Genomic DNA, 20,562 nt, shown 5'->3' with positions numbered 1-20,562 from the left:
AGCGAGGGGGCCTCCCAGGACCGCGGGAGCCGCCTCCCTACCTGGGCCTTAATTGCAGATGACGTCACTGCTCAGTCCTGATGTGCGAGACTTAACTAAGGAGAGAGGAGCAGCTCTAAAAATAGCCTCTGGGTCCTGTGTGTTGTGTTTGAAGGCTGCGGCCCCGGCGGGGCACCCCGGAGCCCCCGGTGTCAATTCCAGCGTCTTCCTTACCACTCCAGGTGCGCAGTGTTCAAATGTACACTCAGAGCCTTGGAGGCGGGGGCGCCCCCCACCCCCGGTCACCAAGACACAGGCCTTGCAGAGGCAGAGGCGACGAGGGCGCTGGTCTTGGAGGACATGGTGCGCGCCCTCCAGTCTTGCAGCAGCAGGCCCCTGGACGTGCCTGGGGAACAAGGCAGCGGGTGCTAGTCCTAGCACAGTGATACAGGGACAAGTCTCAGGCCCCACGCTGGGCATGGAGCTGCACCGGCACCCAGCAGGCAGGCCAGGGTGCTTCCTCCTGAGAGGGGCCGAGGGGTTTCTGTTCAGGCGCCCCTCACTCAGCTCATACATTGGGAGGCAGAGGCTAAGTGTCAGAAGTCGGGGTGCGCTGGCCAGTTTATTTCTCAGAGTGTTCATCTGCCACACAGGGACGGTGGGCCCTCCCTGAGGCATGTGGGCCCAAGGGGGGGCCTGCCTGCTGCCCTGGGTCCCGCCCAGGGACATGGTGCCTGCTGAACACACAAGAGCCGCCATCCCCATTATCAACACTCGCGTTTTCATTATCCTCCGGCACAAGCCAAGGGGATGTGTTAGCTTGCACCTGCCACCCTGCCACAGCCTGAGCCACCTCCCCACTCACCGTGGAGGAGGTCAGAGCCCAGGGCACGCTCAGCAGAGAGAACGCCACCAGTGTGAACCACCAGCGCCCGGGAGGTCCCAGGATCCTTGGGCAGCACCCTCTTTTCCCTTTAAACAATATCAGGAGAGCTGGGAGCATTTGCAGTAGGAAGCCCAGCCTCTTCAGACATTAGCGAAATCACCCACAAAACCTCGCGGCCTGGCAGGGCTGCGCCTGCGCCTGCTGCCACGCCCTGGGTGGCAGGCTAAGGATGTCGTGTGACCACAGGCCGTGAGCAGTCATCCATAAAGGCCCTCGTGGCAAGCTCTGTGGGAGCAGCAGGCCTGTGGGAGAGGTCACACCCCCACGGAAGGAGCCACGTTGTCCAAGGAAGGCTGCCATCCTGTCCTCCCGGGTCCATCCTTTGAAACCACTTGAACCATGCAAGGCAGGCTCCAGGGTTCCGTCTGGAATGAGAAGGGAGGGCTGGCTCGCGGTGGAGGACAAAGCCGGGCACCCCAGGGGAGCGCTGGCTCCGCTGGTCACTCAATGGTGTGCACCTCTGGCGGGCCTGATACCCAGGCTGACCCTCAGCACTGAGACACTGAGTTGACAGCTGACCTAGCGCCGAGTGGCTGAATGAGTGTGCCAATGGGTGGGTGCATGGGTGTGAAGTGTCGGTGTTAGTTCACAAAGTTAGCTCTTGGTAGTCAATTAAAATTCGCTTTCTAGCCAGGAGTGATGGTGCACGCTTGTAATCCCAGCATTCTGGAGGCTGAGACAGGAAGATCGCGGTTCACAGCCAGCTCAGCTACTTAGTGAGGCCCTCTGCAACTCAGTGAGACCCTGTTTCAAAATAAAGAATAAAAAATCGTGCTGGGAGTGTAGCTCAGAGGTCAAATGCCCCTGTACTCAGAGGCTTCAGCCCCAGTGCTGAAAAAAAAAAAAAAGCTTTCTTTTCTAGAGTCCTAAAATCACTGCCATTGCTCCAGAGTCAAAGGAACCTCCATTACCTTGAGTAACAAAGGCGAGTCACACAGGGCCACCCTGCCAGGCCCACAGGATTCCCCAGCTCCCCAGCTCCCCTGGCCAGCAGCAGGGCCTGTAGGAGAGCTTGTCATTGCCACCCTGAGAAAGAAGGACTGAGGTGCCCTCCTCGTGCAGGGCAGCACCGCGGCCTGCTGGGAAGGGCATGGCGCCAGCCCACCTCCCTGGCACAGGCATGACGAGCTGCCTCCCGCCGCCCGCCCTGTGCCCCTGCATGCTCACCACAGCGCTGAGGAGGGGCCACGGGCCTTCCCTGGCTGGAGATGCTGGCTGGGCTGGTCCTGGCTGGGCTGCCCGCTGCTCGCTTCCTCAATCCTTTCCGCAGGCAACTGTGGGGTTTCCTAGCACACTGATGCAGTTGCCACCACCTCTCCAGAAAACACTCTTGCCCCAAACCCTGCTTAACACGGCTGGCCACCCACTCTCCACACCTCCCATACACCTGCACCAGTTAAACAGAGGCCTACTTAATACCCAAACCTAGAAAAATCCCTCTTCCCTCTGGACTCGGGCCCCAGCAGGAGCTGCACACAGGCTCCCTCCAGTCCTCCAAAGAGCTTGTCTCGCTCCTCAGACTCCGGTGTTTGCACAGTGCCATAAATATTAAATAAAGACGCGGAGAGTTTATTAGTGCCGTATTTTCCGGGGGAGGACGCGCTGGGGAGCCCAAGTTCAATATTAGTTGCCACTTGGGCAGATTTTTCTTGAACACAACGAGGGTCCTGGTACTTTTTACCCATGAGAGATACGAAGCCAGAGAAGCCGCAGAATTGTGGTGTTGGACTCGTCCCAAAGAAAGCCCAGGGCTGCCACACCCTCTGTGCTCCCCCACGGTGACAGGCCTGGCGAGGCTCCGGGCTGGGCTTCTCGGTGGGATTTCTCACATGGCTGAGGCACTGTTTTCTCTAGCCAAGTTCATTTAAAACCAATGGAGAACATCTTCTCATGTATCTATTGGCCCTTTGTATCTCTTCTTTTGTGAAGTGTCTATTTAGTTCATTTGCCCATTTCTTGATTGGGTTGTTTGTTTTGCTAGTGTAGAGTCTTTTGAGCTCTTTGTATACTCTGGATATTAGCCCCCTATCAGAATGGTGGCTGGTAAAGATCCTTTCCCATTCTGTAGGCTTCGTCTTTAGGTTGTTGATAGTTTCCTTTGATGAGAAGAAACTTTTTAGTTTGATGTTATCCCACTTGTTTATTCTTGATTTAATTTCCTGAGCTTTGGAGGTTTTGTTGAGAAAGTTACTGCCTGTGCCAATATGTTGTAGTGTTGAACCTATGCTCTCCTCTACTAACTTCAGTCTCAGGTCTAATTTCTAAGTCTTTGATCCATCTTGAGTTGATTCCTGTGCTTGGTGAGATATAGAGGTTTAGATTCATCTTTTTATAAATGGTAATAGCCAAAATATGGAACCAACCCAGATCTCCATCAACAGATGAATGGATAGCAAAACTGTGGGAAATACACACAATGGAATTCTATTCAGCCATAAAGAAGAACAAAATTATATCATTTGCAAGAAGATGGAAAGCCCTGGAGAACATTATGTTAAGTGAGATCAGCCAAGCACAGAAGGAGAAGGTACATATGTTTCCTCTAATATGCCCAAACTAGGAAACACAGAGGATACCAGTGGGACTCCAGATAATAGAGGGGAAATACCAGCAAAGTTAGAATGGAAAGATAGGAGAGGAGGAAGGCTGATCTTGATTAATGAGGGTCTACATCTGAATATGTGTAAAATTATGAATATGACATGGTTAACCTGGACAACCATTGGTGAGAGGGGGGAAGAGAAAACGGGGATGGGGGGAGAGGGCACCAAATATAGTTTAAATGTATACCATTTATGTTCAATAAAAAATTATTTATAAAAAAATAAATATGCAAATGAAAAAAATAAAAAAATAAAACCAATGGAGTAATTAGCCAACCAGAAAACACAAGGGCTGCCCCAGGGCCGTGGGAACAGGTGGGCCCTGTCTGCTGAGGCCTGAACAGACACCACCTCCCCAGGTGGGTTTCCTCGCGGGCCCAAGGGAGCCGCACCCTGCAGGGCCTGTTCCCATATGGGCCGCGCTCTCCCCTGGTCCAGATCTGGGGCCGTGGTGTTTCTGAAAGCCGGCTGCAGGCCAGCTCCGTGGATCTGGACCTCCCCCCCACGGAGTGCATCAGGAGGCAAGGAGGGGAGGGCACAGGCACCACCCTGGGCCCTGCAGAAGAGCCCCCAGGCTGCACGGAGCAGGAGACACACAGGCGGCCTCTTGTGGCCACCTCACAGACCCAGGCGTGTGGAGGCCCGGGGTCCGCAGAGATCTGCTGCTCTGGGTTCAAATCCCACCTCTTCTCTTGCCACCTTCAAGAAGGTGTGAGGCAGCCAGGCGTAGAGGCTTGTAATCCCAGTACTTGGGGGGCTGATTCAGGAGGATCCCAGGTTCAAGACCAACCTCAGCAACTTTGCAAGACTCTCCGCGACCTAGGGAGACCCTGTTTCAAAATTTAAAAAATGGGGAAATTCTCTAATGCATATGATGTACTTTAACAAACATATCAATGTCAACCTCTAAGCCAAACATGGGGAGGAGGGAGGGGAGGGAATGGGGTGGGGATTGGGGAAGGGCTAACTGGGTGATGTGTGCATGTGTGCCTCCACCATCCTGTACCCCACTAAGATGGATGACTACAATGCACCAATAAAAAATTTAAAAAATAAAATAGGGCCTGGGGGTGTAGATCAGAGGTGGAATGCTTTGGGTTCAATCCCCAGTACCACAAAAAAAGGAGAGGGAGGAGGAAGAAGAGGAAGAGGAGGAGGAGGAGGAGGAGAGAGGAGGAGGGAGTTACCTCAGCCTCAGTTTCCCGATCTCTGTAACGGGGATGCCGCTGCCTGGTTGGAGCCCGGCAGGCCGTGCCCCCAGGGTGCCGGCGCAGGTGCAGGGACGACACTCAGGCAATGGGGACGCACCACTGAGTCCAGATCAAATGTGTGCTCTGCGCTCAAGTCAGAAGAGGAATTCCCGTGACATCTGCTGGTTTTACCTCGTGCATTGAAGGAAGAGTTTCCTGGAGCATCCCATAGGGTTTTAATTTTCTCCAAAAGACTAGGAGAGAAATTAGAAGACCAAAACCAAACACACAGAGAAGAATGTCAGCTAACATGTTAGCCCGGGCTGCTCATGGCGGTCCCGGGCGGGGGCTCTCACCTGGGATGAGGGAGGAGCCAGAGAGGGAGGCCGGTCCCATGATGGTTCTGCGCCCAGTCCACGGCCCAGCAGCTTGGAAGCGGTGCTGCCTGGAGGGCCAGGGCAGACCACACCCCCTCGCCTTGACCATGTGCCCAGCACGGCACAGCCACCAGACAGGCAGGACGCAGGACCCAGCCCTGCCCTCCACATGCCCAGCAGCCCTGGAGGACATGGGCCAGAAGGTCCAGGTGTGGAGGGGGCAGTGGTAACAAGATGGGCGCTATGAAGGAGGGGACGAGGCTTGGGGGGCCTGACTCTGAGCTAAGATCGGAGAGCCGGGCGAAGCCGCCCACCACGACCTACGGCCACCCCCCACGCCACCCCGTTCATGCAGCTCCAAGCCCCAGAACTCCTCCTTGCCCCCACCGGTCTGGAAAGATAGGCGGCATTGTCAGGCTGCAGTTCTGGGGCTGCGCCAGCATCCTTCCCAGGACCCACCTGTCCTACCTAGGAGCCTGTGGATGTGGGACAGTCCCACGGCACTCAGCCCGGGATTCAGTGGTGGCTGCGGTGAAACGAATGACCGCTGCCCTTGGGAGCGATGGAGGTGAGGGCGGCAGCCCAGCAAGCTCTGTCAGCAGCAGAGGCCTCGCCAGCTGGGGTCTTGGGCTTGGACTCCAGGCCAAGAGAGCAGCCGGGGAGCTGTGCGGGGCCTGCTCTCTGGCCCCGGGCACACATACCTATGTTCTCTTCCCTCCGCCTTCCTCAAGCACGTTCACCCTTGCAGAGAAAGATGAAGCCTCCAAAAATAGAACCGGACACAATAAGAAGGGGGCAAAGTTGGCCACCGCCTGGCTGCTGAGCGTTCCAGTAGCCACCTGCAGGGGACCCACAAGGAGGGGCGTGTCCCTGTCTTGCCCCCATTTCCCCAGCGGCCTGGCCCCACGTGCTCGCGGCATCCTGAGTGGCATTCGGGGGTTGATTCTCACAGAGGTGTCCCTTTTTTGGCCATCCCTATCCTGATGCCTGGGAACCTCTGAGGAGCAGGTGAAGGGCAGGGCTCGGAGACTCTGTCCTGGGAAGCTGGCCCTGGGTGCTCTGTGGGACCTCTGCCTTCTCCACTCTCCCGTATCCTGACCTTTTTCCCTGAGCCACGCCCTCGCCCACCGCCAAGCCGCAGCTCCTCTTCGCCGCCATCTTGCTGAGGAGGGACCTGGCAGTGGTTTTCACACCCAGGATCGCTGGGCCCATGGCTCTGTGGGAAACGGATGTTGGGGCGTCTTGTCACAAAGCCCTGAGCTCTCCGGTGACTGGACGGGGCCGCGTCTGACCTACAGCTTCCAGAATTTCAGGAGACCCCTTGAACTCCGTGAGGAGAGGCCCCCTTTATGCAGGACCGCTGCAGGCCTGATTCTCAGGGCCTCTTGCTTCTCCATCCCCCGCCAGGCCCAGCCCGGGCCCCTGTGGACAGAGGCTCCGCTGCTTCCCAAGCAGGCAGCTCAGATGCTGGGTCCTCCTCAGAGCAGCGTGGTGCTTGCTGAAGACGGCGCCACAGCCCGGAGCCCGCGTCTTCAAACGCACCGCCACCTCGTTATTTAATCCCAAGACACACAATGCCTCCCGCCGCTGTCTGATCCCATTAATTTTAGTAGACGTTTGCTTTTTTGAGAACAAAGGGGCCTCCTCGCGCATTTGGTGCTAATCTCTCAGCAATCACAGACTCTCGTTTTTATCTTGTCAGTGACAATTGGGTGTCAGAAATGATTGAGCCACTCAGATTGCCGCTGATTTTAATTTGTTTACTCTCGGGGCCAAGTGTACAATAAAAGCAGCTTCCTGTTCTCCTGTCACTTGGACAGAATGTCATTATTCCATCCTTCCTTTGGGGAGAAGTCTAGGGTGCCGCTGCGCCCCTCGCCTTGGCTCATTAGAGAAAACCCAGCCCAGGCAGCTCAGGGCCCAACGGGGCTTGCTCCCCAGCGAGAGATGCCTGGTTTCATCACAGTTAACAGCATTTTTTTTTTCCCTGCGGTACTGGGGATGGAACCCAGGGGCATTCTACCTCTGAGCTACACCCCCAGCCCAATTTTTTAATTCTTTATTTTGAAACAGGATCTCACAGAGTTGCAAAGGGCCTCACTAAGCAGTAGCTGAGGCTGTCTGCAAACCCCGATCCTCCTGTCTCAGCCTCCCGAATGCTGGAATTACAAGCGTGCCCACCACGCCCGGCCACAACATTTTTATATTAGGCCCGCAAGTGGGAGGCGCCAGCATCTGAGGAGGCATCTAGGGAACTAGCTGAGATGAAGAAACGCGCGTGTTGTTTATTACTTCAAGGCAGGCAGCGACGGAAGGTGAACCCGAGGGGAAACGCTTTATCAGACATAACAGCAAGTAGCTTTTTTTAGTTTTTAGGATAAATAGTAATTAAATCATATAAGCTATGACAGCAGAGTGGCTTTAGAAAAACCAATCCTCCCCCAGAATCGCTGAGCTACCCACATTTTTATAAATATGAGGTAACGTTCTCCGTCGCTGTTATCAGCAGAATGCGGCGCTGGCTGGCGGGGCCTCCTCACTTACCGCGGCGTCAGGTGACGGCTGAAAACGCGCACGTGTGAAAAACACACTAATGTGACCCAAATGCACACGCGGCTTTGGAGATGTCTTTTTTTCTGCAGCAGAGTTAAAAATGGCCGTGCCGCCGGAGCCGCCAGGAGGGGCAAGCAATTTGGTTGCTTAATTAATGTTTTGGAAGCAAAGCGTTGTGTGGTACCCAGCAGTGTCAGCAGACAGCCTGCCTCAGCCGTCGTCGGCAGCTAACCAAGAGCGCGCACGGCCGGCCCGGCTGCTCCCTGCCTCTCCCCGCCTGCCTGCCCCTGGCTCGCAGGTCCTCGTTCTTGCTATAAATAACAATATGAGCAGAAACTCAGCTGAGTTCGGCTCCCAGGATCCACCCGGAGCGCCAGCTTTCTCTGGCTCCTCTCTGCACTTGGTCTTGGGTGGTAAACAGACCCGCTGGGGCTTTAAGGGCAGCGGAGGCTCGCGCAGGCAAGAGCTGGGAGGCCAGGCAGGATTCCCTGGGTAGAGAACACCCCAAGAGGCTCAGGGCCTCCAGCTGGATGCTGAGGTAACAGCGGGAGCGATGGTCTGCAGAGGTGGAGAGCAGCTCGGTTAGACACCGGATGCCGCCTTTGCTTGTCCCCCTCCTTGTCCTGGGCCCGTAGCTCATTCCACGGGGGACAGGGATAAAGCATCCTATGTCCTGGGAAGGTCAAGGTGTCAGGGAGCACTATTTCCCGGGCTTCTCAGGGACCCAGAATGCTCTGCACTTTGTTGCTGTCGCCCTTTCTCCGGCCAGGCTGCCCTGACCGTCTCCTCCTCTTCTCTTACAGTCAAGTTCAGCAGCTGTTTGGGGACCAGAGGGACACAATATGAGACCAGCAGCTTGGACTTCAAGGTCGGGGCCGATGGGACGGTCTTCGCCGCCCGGGAGCTGCGCATCCCCTCCGAGCAGGTGGCTTTCACGGTGACAGCGCGGGACCGCCAGACGGCTGAGCAGTGGGACGCCGTGGTGCGGCTGCTGGTGGCCCAGACCTGGTCCTCACACTCCGGGCACAAGGTAAGGGGCGAGGGCAGGGGGAGGCCTGTGCCCAGCATCCAGGGCCTTGCTTCTCTGAAGGTCCAGGCAGACCTCTGCCCAGGCTCCCTAAGCTGAGGGCCGGCAGCTCTGTGGCTGCACCAGGCAGAGAAGCCGTGCTGTCCATGGCATCCCCAGTCCCTGAGCCATCCTGCAGCAGGGCTGCTGGCATGAGCCAGCACACAGGCCACACTCAGTTCACCAAACTATGTGGCCATCTTGATGGTCTTTGAGGCATCTGAACGAGGCCCTTGTGTTTCCACTTCAAACTGGACACTACAAATTCTGTAGCCTGCCTGCCTGGGGATCGTGCCCGTCAGCCGAGCCACACACAATATAGGGTGGTGTTCCCCTCAGGTAGGACTTCAGGAAGCAAGGGGTTAAACAGAGTTAAGCAGATTCCTTGAGGCAGGTTTGCCCGTCACGACTCAGCCTCGTTTGTTGGTAAGCCTCGGATTGTAAAGCACTGCAAGTTTCCCCAAACCTGTCTGACCTTCTTCATGGGCCAACTTGTAAGACAGGCGTGCCGAGCGACCCACTTTGGGAAAACAGGGACTTGTGTTTTGTCTTTTTTCTTAAATTAACTAGAACGGATTTCAGTTAGAGAAAGCAGGAACTCAGCAGGAAAGGATTCCACCTCAGCGATGAGCTGACCCGCCTTGGAAAGGAGGTCTTGAGTGCCCCGAACCAAGCATCGAAGCTCCTCTCTAGCAGCAGCCCCACTCCACGAGTCCACCGCGGAGGCTGAAGGCTCTGTGGCTGAGTTCTTTTGCAGAATGATGGCCTGAGGCCCGGCCTCCCAATAGGAACTGTGGGAGCTAGAAACAATGGAATGATATTTTTAAAGTGTTAAAGGAAAACAGGATTTTGATACCCAGTAAAACTGTCCTCTAGGAAGTTCAATAAAGACATTTTCAATCAACAAAAGCTGCAAGAATCTCACAAGGCATGTCCTCTAGTCGAAAGATGCATTGAGGAGAAATATCAATAAGGGAGAGAAGGAAGCGCTGGGCAGACCAAGTGGGCAGGCGTGTGGGTGGGTGGGTGGGGTCCGGCCGCTCCCTCGGGTACAGAGACCCCGGGCAGGGTAGCCGGGACCTAAGGGAGGAGAGGCGTGTTCTAGGAATGGTGGAGGTGCCCCACTGATGCAGGCTGAAAGCCCTTTGCTGTTTCCAAGATGCTTAGGACCAGAAGTGGTTCGATTCTCAGATTCTTTTCAGATTTTAGAATATCTGCATATGCATAATGAGATGTCTTGGGGATAGGACCTGAGTCTAAGCACAAAATCTGTTTATGTTTCATATATACCTGATGCACATAGCCTGAAAGTAATTCTCTACATTTTTTAACTGTGACCCGTCTCATGAGGTCAGGCACAGAATGTGCCAGCTGAGGCACCCTGTGGATGCTCAAAAAGCTTCCAGTTTTAGAGCACTTCTGATTTTGGATTTGGGGACAAAGGATGATCAACCTGTATTACACTTTGATAGGACAAAGGCACTTGTTACAAAGTCTTTGAAAAGTCACTAAAAGGCCCATAAAATTGTATAGATTCTAAGATTTGGAAGATCTAAAATAATACAAATTATTACTGCAAAATTGCCAGAAAAGAGAAAGGAATCATAGAATAAATGAACTATATAGTTCTGTTTGAGTAGGGTAGTAGATTTAAATAAATCAGTATTTCTGTATGTGTATATATGGTACTAAAGATTGAACCCAGGGTTGAACCCAGGGGAAGTCTACCTCTGAAGTAAACCCCCAGTCCCATCTTATGTTTTGTTTTATTTTGTTTTGTTTTGTTTTTTTTTTTTTTTTTTGCTTTTGCAGTACTGGGATGGAACCTAAGGGCATTCTACATCCAAGCTACACCCCCAGCCCTATTTTTTTTTATTCTTTGTTTTGAAATAGGGTCTCACTGACTTGCAAAGGGCCCCACTAAGTAGCTGAGGTTGTCTGTGAACCGTGATTCTCCTGGTGATTCTCCTATCACAGCCTCTTGTTTTCAAATAAAGAATAAAAAATAGGGCTGGGGTGTAGCTTGGAGGTAGAATGCCCCTGGGTTCAATCCCTAGTACAAAAAAAAAAAAGAAAAGAAAAAAAAAAGAATAGAAAACATCCAAAAAGCTTAAGAATTGAAAAAAGTTAAAAGGAAAAACTACCAGTCACAAGAACTCCAGTGGGGCCTCTGCTGCATCAGACAAACAGACCCGAGGAGAAGCGTGGCTGTCAAGAGACCTCTTCCTAATGGTGAGAAGCCCAATCTGCCCCAAGACAAGAATCTTGGAGTTGTCTGCACTTACATGACTTCAAAACAGTTACACCAAAGTGGACAGAAGGGGCGGGGGCAGCAAATGGTAGACAAGTATACAGTCGGTGGTAAATTTTAACAGGCCTCCATCAGTGCGTAAAGGGACAAGCAACAGACTTTGAGCAACGAAACAGAAGGTGAGGGCCACGCCAGCAGTAAGTAAGCTCGCAGGACGTGTAGAACGCAGAAACCAGCCTGCTCCAGACACACGGCCTTTCTAAGAACACACAGACCGTTTCCAAAGGCTAGCCAAGCGCGTCTCAACGTACCCCAAAGATTTAAAATCAAAACATGGTTTTTTTCTCACCTCGGAGCAATTAAGCTGGAATCAGTAACAAAGAAGATACCTAGAAAATCTCCATAGGCTTAGAAGTTAACTAAAAGCTGTCCTCTTGACCCTTGGGTAGAAAAAGAAATCATGTGAAAGTTGGAGCCTCTTCTCAACTGAGTAATAAAACTGGTGGGGTGCAGCTACAGCCCTGCCCCGCAGAGATGATGGTCCTTGTGTACGGATGAGAAGGTACAGCGCAAACGCCAGCAGTCTAAACAGTCATCCCACGAAGTTACAGAAAGAGCAGGAAGCCAAGCCAAATACAGTGGGAGAAAGAAAGTAGGAGCAGAACCCAGTGCAGCAGGAAGCCATAGGGTCCACGGTAAAGCCGGGTCTGTAGAACACGGAGCTGGTCAGACGAAGTGAGAAAACGAACAGATACTGCAACCATCCGCTTGAGGATGGAAGAGGACCACCCGGCAGGCCTGGAGAGGTCACTGGAGGGTGTTATGTATAACTGTGCCAATATATTTAAAACACACGTGGAATAGGTATGCAGTTTTCCAAAACTAACGTGAGAAGAAAGTCTACACTGTTTTATTGTTACAAAAAAATTAAAATATGTATCAGTGAGATGCATCTTATTGACTCCGAAGTCAAGTTCCACCCAAGCTTTTAGGAAACATTAAAATGAGCCCTACACGCTGGCTGTGGTGGCGCACGCTTGTGATCCCCGCGCCTGGGAGGCTGAGACAGGAGGATCGCAGGTTCGAAGCCAGCCTCAGCTACTTAGTGAGGCTCTTTGCAACTCAGTGAGACCCTGTTTCAAAATAAAAGAATAAAAGCCAGGCATGGTGGCGCACACTTGTAATCCCGCGCTTGGGAGGCTGAGACAGGAGAATCGCAGGTTTGAAGCCAGCCTCGGCTACTTAGTGAGGCTCTCAGCAACTTAGTGAGACTCTGTTTCCAAATAAAGTATAAAATAAGTCTGGGAGTATAGCCTGGAGGTAGAAAGCCCCTGGGTTCCACCCCTAGTACCACTAAAAAAAAAAAAAAAAAAAAAAAAAAAATGAGCCCTACACAAACTTTCCCAGAGAGTTATATAAGAGGAATCTATTCCCCAAAAATTTTGCTGTCATGAATCTTGATAAAGACCATGCCCCAAACCAGCAAGAAGTTAGCACAGCATGAACAAGAATTGTGACCCAATCCCAGTGTGAGTCATGTCCAAAACCAGCCAGGAACCTGTCCATGCTGACAAAAAGCCATGACCAAAACTAGCAAAAACTATGTCCAAAAACATCTAGAACCACAAAACAAAAAGAGAAAGGATGATTGTGGACCAGTCCCGCCCATAAATGGGTGCACAGTCCTAAGTAAAATATTGACAAAGTCGAGTTTAGCTATGTTTACCTAAGACGATAAGTCACGGACAAAATGGATTTGTTCCAAGAACGTAAGATAGTTGAATTAATGTAATTCATCACAGAAAAGAGGATAAAAAATGTGTGATCCTCTGGATATCCGCCGTTAAAATTTAGGCTCCCTTCAAGACGGAGAATATATAGCAGAGAGAAGAAGGGGCCTTGCTTCCCCTCACAAAGGGTGTTTACAGAAACCTACAGCACCATCTGACTCACTGACAGAGCGCTCAGAGCCTTCCCTCAAGGTCAGAGGCTCAGTGTTACACCACACGCTGGAGGGTGAAGCCGAGGGTAAGGCAAGAAAAGAAATCAAGATAAATAAAACTAAAATGACTGAATGCGGAACGTCTAAAGACCCGGTAGGTCAGCTGCTGGAATGAGTGAGGGGGTCCAGTTGGATTTCTCTACCCCAGCCCTGAACATCACAAAATGAAGTACAAACCATGTCCCTAGTAAAGTAGCATTCAAAACGATCGCCTCACTGGGAAGGCATCTAACAAAAAGTGCCCAGGCCCTTGCACGTGATGATGAAGGTGCGTCTGGAGGGACAGAGCACGCTCAGAAGGTGCGAGGTTGTGGCAATATTAATCTCCCTTAAGGCCTCCAGGAGTCAAGGCAATCCCCGTGAAAAGCCCAGCAGGGTGGTTTGCTTGTTTGCTTCCAGAAGGGTAAAGAGTGGGTTTTAAATTTATAAGTAGAAATGCAAAAAGCCCTGAACAGCCTGGAACAACAGAAACAGGAGAGGGGCCATTCCGGAGGGGCGGAGCGGGCCTCCCAGCCTCCCAGCAGGGCTGGAAGACGCGGGGCGGGCCTCCCTGCTCTGCCCCCATCCCTGGCCCCGCCCACCCCACTCAGTACCACCGCGCCCCGACTCTCTCCAGCCACTGTGAATGGACTACATCGATTAAAATGACGAGCTTTGAAAGCAAAATGGTCAGAGAGAAGTGGAACAGAACAGTGAGCCCGGAAAAAGATGTTTAATGTCCTTAAAGTCAGCTCTGTGGACATGCGTCTTTTCAGCAACACAGCCCACCCACCTCGACAGCACGCCCTGGCGGAACACGCGGGTCAGAGCGCTGCTTTCTTTTTTTTTTTTTTTTTTTGTACTAGAAATTGATTCTAGGGGCTTAAGGGCATTCTACCTCCAAGCTACACCTGAGCTCATTTTATTGTTTTATTTTGAAACGTGACCTCGCTGAGTTGCTGAGTCTGGCCTTGAGCCTGCTGTCCTCCCAACTCAGCCTCCCAAGGACTGGGATTATATGAACGCACCACAGAGCCTGGCTTGGGACCTGCTTCTTCATGAGCGGTGCCGTAGGGCCGAGGCCAGCAGGCCCACCCCAAGGAGAAGCCACTGGCCACCTGCTCTTCTGCGGCCTGCAAGCTAAGAGCGGCTTTTATTTATATATATATATATATATATATATATATATATATATATATATATATTGTGTGTGTGTGTGTGTGTGTGTGTGTGTGTGTGTGTGTGTGTGTGTGGTACTGAGGATGGAACCCAGGGGCACTCTACATCTGAGCTCCACCCCAGCCCTATTTTTTATTCTTTATTTTGAAACAGGGTCTCACTGAGTTTCAAAGGGCCTCATTAAGTAGCTGAGGCTGTCCGCAAACCGTGATCTTCCTGTCTCAGTTTCCCGAATGCTGGGATTGCAAGTGTGCACCACCACGCCTGGCTGGCTTTTCTTTTCTTTTTTTTTTCTTTTTTAATACTAGGGATGGAACCCAGGGGCTTTCTACTTCGAGGCTACACTCCCAGGCCTATTTTATATTTTATTTGGAAACAGGGTCTCACTAAGTTGCTGAGAGCCTCACTAAGTAGCTGAGGCTGGCTTCGAACCTGTGCGATCGTCCTGTCTCAGGCTCAAAAGTGTGGGGATGACAAGCGTGCACCGCCACGCCCAGCTGGCTTTTATATTTGTAAACGGTGACATTTTAAGTGGTCGTGTGAGTGCTGGTACAATGTTCTTAATCTGGCCTCTTGGCCCACATGCATAGAATACTAAATCTGGCTTTAAAAGAGTAAGTTTCCGTGCCGACTCGATCGTGGAGGAAGGCCCGTCTCTCTAGCGCATGCTCCCATGCCAACTGGGCACCCTGAGAAAGGGCAGTGGGCCCCAGTGCGCCCCAGAGGCAGTGCTGGCTGGAGGCCGGCTGTGAACACGGAGGCCAGCAGGGAGCCGGCGGCCTCGCGGTGGGAGGCGGTGCGCGCCCGGCACACAGGGCACGAGGCCACAAGAAAGGCCGATGCCTGGACTTTAGAAAAATAAGAGCCGGGCATGGTGGCGCACGCTGTGACCCAGGCCGGGCTCGGCTACTTGGTGAGGCCCTCGGCAACTTAGTGGGAGCTTGTTTCAAAACAGAGAAAGATAGGGCTGGAGTGTAGCTCGGAGGAAGAGTGCTTCTGGGTTCAACCCCAGTGCCTCACAAAAAAATGAAAAAGGAGAAGAAAAAGGATAGGGGGAGGAGGAGGAGGGGGAGGAGGAGGAGGAGGGGAAGAGGAGGGGGAGGAGGGGGAGGAGGAGAAGGGGAGGAGGGGGAGCACCCAAGAGAGCAAATTGCTCAGCCAGAGCTCGAGGTGGGGCATTTGCAGGCCCAAGTTACTGACCAAGGACAACGCCAGAGATTCAGAGAACTTTATCCGGCAGGCTCGGGAGACTTGAAGAGGCTGCTCACTAAGCAGGAGCCCCACGTGGCTGGAACTGGGAGGACGCAATGCGAGGGGCTCCTGGGGCTGGGAGCCCTGATAGATGGGGGCCTGGGCACAGTGGCAAGAGCTCTGCAGCTGGCCATGAGGCTGACCACAGGCATGTCTGGCGCTCACTGGGTGCCCGTGGGAGTGAGCGCGCAGCTCCACGGAGCCCCGAGAGCAGGCTGGCTTGTGATAGCCCAAACCTAGACACAGCCAGACACCGTCACCCTTAGAACAGTGAGGTAGAGTGTGTGGCTTTGTGCAGTGGAATAGTATATAGCGGTGAAGATGAACACACCCCAGCTAAAAATGACCAGCTGAAGGGTTTCATACTCATGACCAAGGAAGGAAAGCAGGGGGCACCGGGATGGGAGGAAGGCGTGCCACACAGTAGAATCCACAGGAAGTCTGAGCCCGAGCAACACCAGAGTCGGGGTGCCGGGGGTGGGAAGGAGCGTGCTGGGGCAGGAAGAGTAGGAGGGGGGTCTTGTGGGGAGGGGCCGGCACTATCGTTGTGCGGTAACTTACTTATCCACCGACTCGCATTGGTACACTTTTTTGCACAGTCAATAGCTCACAATGAGTACTTTAAGAAAATGCGTAAAGAGGCCTGCGTGTCCGGCGTGGAGGCACGGTCCTGCCAGCGGCAGCAGCAGCCGCCTCATTTCCTGGTTCTGGACACGCTCCGCGCGGGAGCCTCCCGGTCTGTTATTTTAGCAACTGTCTGCCACCCTCCGGAAAACTGACAGCTTTACAGTTAGACGACCGTGAAGAGCGGCGACGCCGCCTCCCTCCCTCGGCTCTCCTGCGCCATCGAAGCGGGCTTTCCAGGGTGATGTGAACAGGGCTAGAACCAGCAAGAACTTTATTTTGTGCCGCCCTGCAGGAAAGCTGATAGCGGTTCAATTAGAAAATGCAAATGCGGGCACGTTTCCCAGGGCGGGCACTGCCCTGAGGAATCCAGCCACCTCCACCTCACGGTAGATGCCGGAGGTGAAGCTCCTGGCAGCCATCGGCTGCCCTCCGTGTCGCTGGCCCCGGCACATAGAAGCGGTTGTTTATGAAGCTAATACGGGCTTTAGGCGGTCAGCTCCTACAGACAGCGAGCCGGGCGCGGCGGCCGGGCCTCGGGGCTTTTGCAGACCCGCCCGGCTGCACGGGCTGCCGTGTGGAAGCCCAGGCTCCGGACCTCAGAAGGGGGCCACTTTGGGTTTTGTGGGTGTGGTTAGTTAAGGGGTGGCCACTGGCGCGGCCTGAGTCCAGTGGCTGGCGTCCTCCCAAAAGGGAGAGTGGACGGGCTTTCACACAGAGAGCGCCGCGCGGGGACGAGGGCAGCGCCGCACGACCCTGCACACACTCAGAATGCATAGGGCCCGCACCACTCCCCGTGAGTGTGCACATCTGTGCCTGTGTGTGCCTCTGCCCGTGCACATGTGTGTGAAGGCGTGGCGGGCACATGCACACCTGTGAGAGTTGTGTGGGTGTGCACATTTGTGTGCGTGTGTATGTGACATGTATCTGCAAGTGCACATACATGTGAAATCATGTGCACACATGTGAGCTGTGTGGGTGTGTGCTGCGAGTGCACATCTATGTGTACATGTGTGATGGTGTGTGCAAGTGTGTGAGTGCACTGTGTATGGAGGCATGTGAGCACACCTGTATGAGAGTTGTGCATGTGTGTGAGTGCACGAGTGAGTGCGCCCATGTGTGTGTGAAGGTTTGTGCATACATGTGTGAGTGTATGTCTGCACATGATGTGTACATGTTTAAAGATTGTGTGGTTGTACTGTAGAAGTACACACATGTGGTCATGCACATGTATGAGTGTGTGCATGTGTGCAAATATGTGGTTGTGTGTGAGCATGTACACATGCATATGTGTGGTATTGTGCACATGTGTACATGTGTGCAGCGTCTTCATGTGTGAATATATACGTACGTGTGGAGGTGTGTTTGTGTGTGGTTGCATTGTAGGTATACACATGTGTGCATGTGTGTGGAAGTGTGTTTGTGTGTAGTTGGACATGGGTGTACACGTGTGCACATGTGTGGAGGTGTGGTTGTGTAGGTGTACACGTGTGTTTGTGCATGTGTGGTTGCATTGTGAGCCTTGTGCATCTGTGTGTGAGGGATGTGTGTGTGAGCACGTGTGTGTGCAAGTGTGTGTGTGTGAGCACTGTGAAGAGCCCCCCAGGAGAAAGGCGAGGGCCCGGCCCCCTGTAGGTGTTTAAAGCAAAAGTGGAGCCAGGATTTCTCAGACCGACTGACACGCGCTCTGTTTCTCTCCATGCTCCCATCTGATAGTTGGTTAAAAATAAAATCCTCCGTGTTTCTGGAGGATTTCGTGACAACAGTGGTGAGGTAGTTGTGGACACGTTTCTTTTTAGCCGGCAAAACGGTTCCTGACAGGACAGCCTCGTGAGTGGAAGCCCGTGGGCGCAGGCGGCACCGGCCACCCCGGGCACCTGCCCCGGCGGCGGTGACGGCGGCAGGCGTGACGGCGGCATGTTCCGGGGACCTGGCTGAAGGCCACACCTTCCCCGCTGCCGCAGCCTCCAGGTGGGACCCAGGACCCTCACGATGAGCGGATCCATCCAGGAAGAATAGCACGTTTTCCCGGAACTTGCATTTGACTTAATTTTTCTGTGGCTGAGTTTTTCTGTAAAATGAAGACTGATTCTGTGTGCTGTGTTTCCAATCTCACAGAATTTCACTCTCTGGAGCGAGCTGTTCTCGCCGGGGCATTTGCTGATGCCCGGGCCCTTGTGGGCGGCCACACACACACACGCTCGGTGCTGAGTTCTTGGTGCTGGAGCAACGCGCAGCCTCCTTCCTGGGCTTTTCGGAGCTGACGGAGCCCTCGCCATCTCCCCAAAGAGGCCGGCATGGGAGCCACCTGCTGCGTGCTGGCTAAGACCCTGTGTTTTTTGTGTCTTTGGTTCTGGGGAAGACGAGGCCAAGGGGCAGGTGGCTCTGAGATGCTCTAGAGAAATGTGGTCAGTGGTGCTGATTAGGAATGACAAAATGTGCACGCGAGAGGCCAGCCGTCGCTCAGTGTTGCTGAAAAGCCGGGGCCACGCCGTTTCTCCCACGCCTGCCGTGCTCAGGACTCCGCAGCCCGGGCTTCTGCCCCGCAAACCTCCCACATTCTGCATCCACAATCACTCTTCTGGGAACAGGGTCAGGGGGGCCGAGAGCTGGCCGGGGCCATGGTGGAGCTCGAGCCCAGCCCCGGCCTGGTACACGAGGCTCAACAGGTCCTGGGCGTCTTGGTGTCTCTTTCTACTTCCAAATGGGCCGTGAGAAGACACCCTGTCTTACTCAGGAAACCTTTCTTTGTCTTGTCTCTGGGATTTCAGAACCACGCCTCTCGTAAGAGGTCAGAAATAAGAAGTAGCTTCAGGCTCCTGGGGCAGGAGCCCAGCCCCCATCCCGTCGCTGACGGACAGAAGCCCGCTTCACAGAACAAGACTCATGCAGACGCTTGTTTGGAATGGCTCCCGCTCCCTTTGTTAGACCGCAGACATCTTAGTGTTGTTTTATTTTGTGTTTGTTAAGTACCATTTTATTCTGTCCATCCTTAGCTACCATGGAAACCGGCTGGGAGGCTGCGGAGGATGCCCTAGCTAAATATCTTAAACCTCCGTGTTTGCAGGCACACAGCGCACCCTTCTCAAAGGTACACTGAAAAGGGAATTGGAGATGAAGGAGTGGACTATCCATGTCGGTCTCGGTGTGCCGCTTTTTTTCCTTAAGAACTCTAATGAGCCACCGTTAAAGCCAGCCCCCAGTTGACACTGGGGCCCGGGGCCCGGGTCGTTCCATTACTGAAGCATGTTTAGCCTGGGCTCCGGGGATCGACGTAAGCTGGGAAACAAGGCAGAGAAACAGAGCCATAAACAGCACTTTGATGTTTGGGGGCTACATCTCCTCTTCCCCGTTCCAACATGCGTCGTACCCAGTCATAATGCAGAGATCGCATATCATTTTCCAAATGTCTGCTTGGACGCTAGATCCCTCTGCAATCAATAACGTCAGAACAGCAGCCCCTTAGACATGCTATTATTTGTAGGGCTGGCATTGGCTGTGTCTATACTGAACATTAGAGCCATCCGGGCCAGCAGGAACCAGGTCTGAGATGAGGCCTGTGCTCTGTGGGCACTGCTGCGCACGAAGCCACAGGTGCCCGGAGCTGGAGGCAAGAGACGCTGCCGCGGTGGCTGCGGCTGCTGGTGCAGGGGGGTAAAGACCTCTGCCAGGGAACAGAGACGCTTGCTTCTCTCTGTTTGTAGAAGCATGGGGCACCTGCAGCGAGTGGATCCAGCACACGCAGCCAGGGCCTTGTGGGGAGTCCGGGGCATTAGGAAGTCTGGGTTCCAGGCCAGCTTCAGCAACTTAGTGAGACCCTGTTTCAAAATTTAAAAAAAATAAAAGCTGGGCATGGTGGTGCACGCTTGTAATCCCTGTACTTGGGAGGCTAAGACAGGAGGATCGCAGGTACACAGCCAGCCTCAGCAACTTAGTGAGGCCATCTACAATTTAGTGAGACCCTGTTTCAAAATAAAAGAATAAAATAGGGCTGGAGGTGTATCTTGGAGGTAGAATATCCCTGGGTTCAGCCCCCAGTACCAAAAATAAAAATAAGAAAAATTTTTAAAAAGCACCAGGGGGTAACTCAGAGGTAGACTGCCCCTAGATTCATTTCCAATTCCCAAGAAAGAAAAGAAGAGAGGGAGGGAGGGGAAGGAGGGAGGGTTCTCTCTGATCTCAGTTCTCCGTGGTCCTCAACCTCCCATCACACCAATATCTGCATCTCTATGCAGATGCAGTTCTATTACAAGGAAATTTGGAAAATGTCGATTACTGTCTGCCTACAAGCCATTCTGTGACCACCTCAAACCAAGATGGCAGAGAAAGGACCCCACAGCCAGAGCGCCTCTCACCCAAGGCCGCCTCTTGGTTATTTACACCCCCTCTGTGGTCTTACCCGAGTGCTTTATGAGCCCATCGACTAAAAAGCCAAGACTCCTACTTGACTCTCTGAATTCAGGGCTCTTAACAGATGACTGATTGGACAATAGAAAGAGGTGATAAATTATAATTTCTGCCTGTCTATTGGGGAGGCATCTGATTATATTCTTTGCCTGATA

At 53.2% G+C, this 20,562-nt stretch overlaps 1 protein-coding gene across 1 annotated transcript in view; it reads left to right on the top strand.

Moving 5' to 3' along the window:
- Positions 1–20,562, top strand: part of CDH4 (cadherin 4) — a gene marked incomplete at both ends in the record, with an annotated part of 448,166 nt that overhangs the window by 318,456 nt on the left and 109,148 nt on the right. The window contains one exon of the mRNA XM_080716474.1: positions 8,452–8,678. Coding sequence (XP_080572600.1) covers positions 8,452–8,678 — 227 coding nt within the window. The remainder of the gene's footprint in view (positions 1–8,451; positions 8,679–20,562) is intronic.

The sequence above is a fragment of the Muscardinus avellanarius genome (genome assembly GCF_963383645.1).
Source record: "Muscardinus avellanarius genome assembly, chromosome: 19".
NCBI lineage: Eukaryota > Metazoa > Chordata > Mammalia > Rodentia > Gliridae > Muscardinus > Muscardinus avellanarius.
The sequence above is the reverse complement of the archived record's forward strand: the minus strand, read 5'-3'. Positions and strand labels throughout refer to the sequence as shown.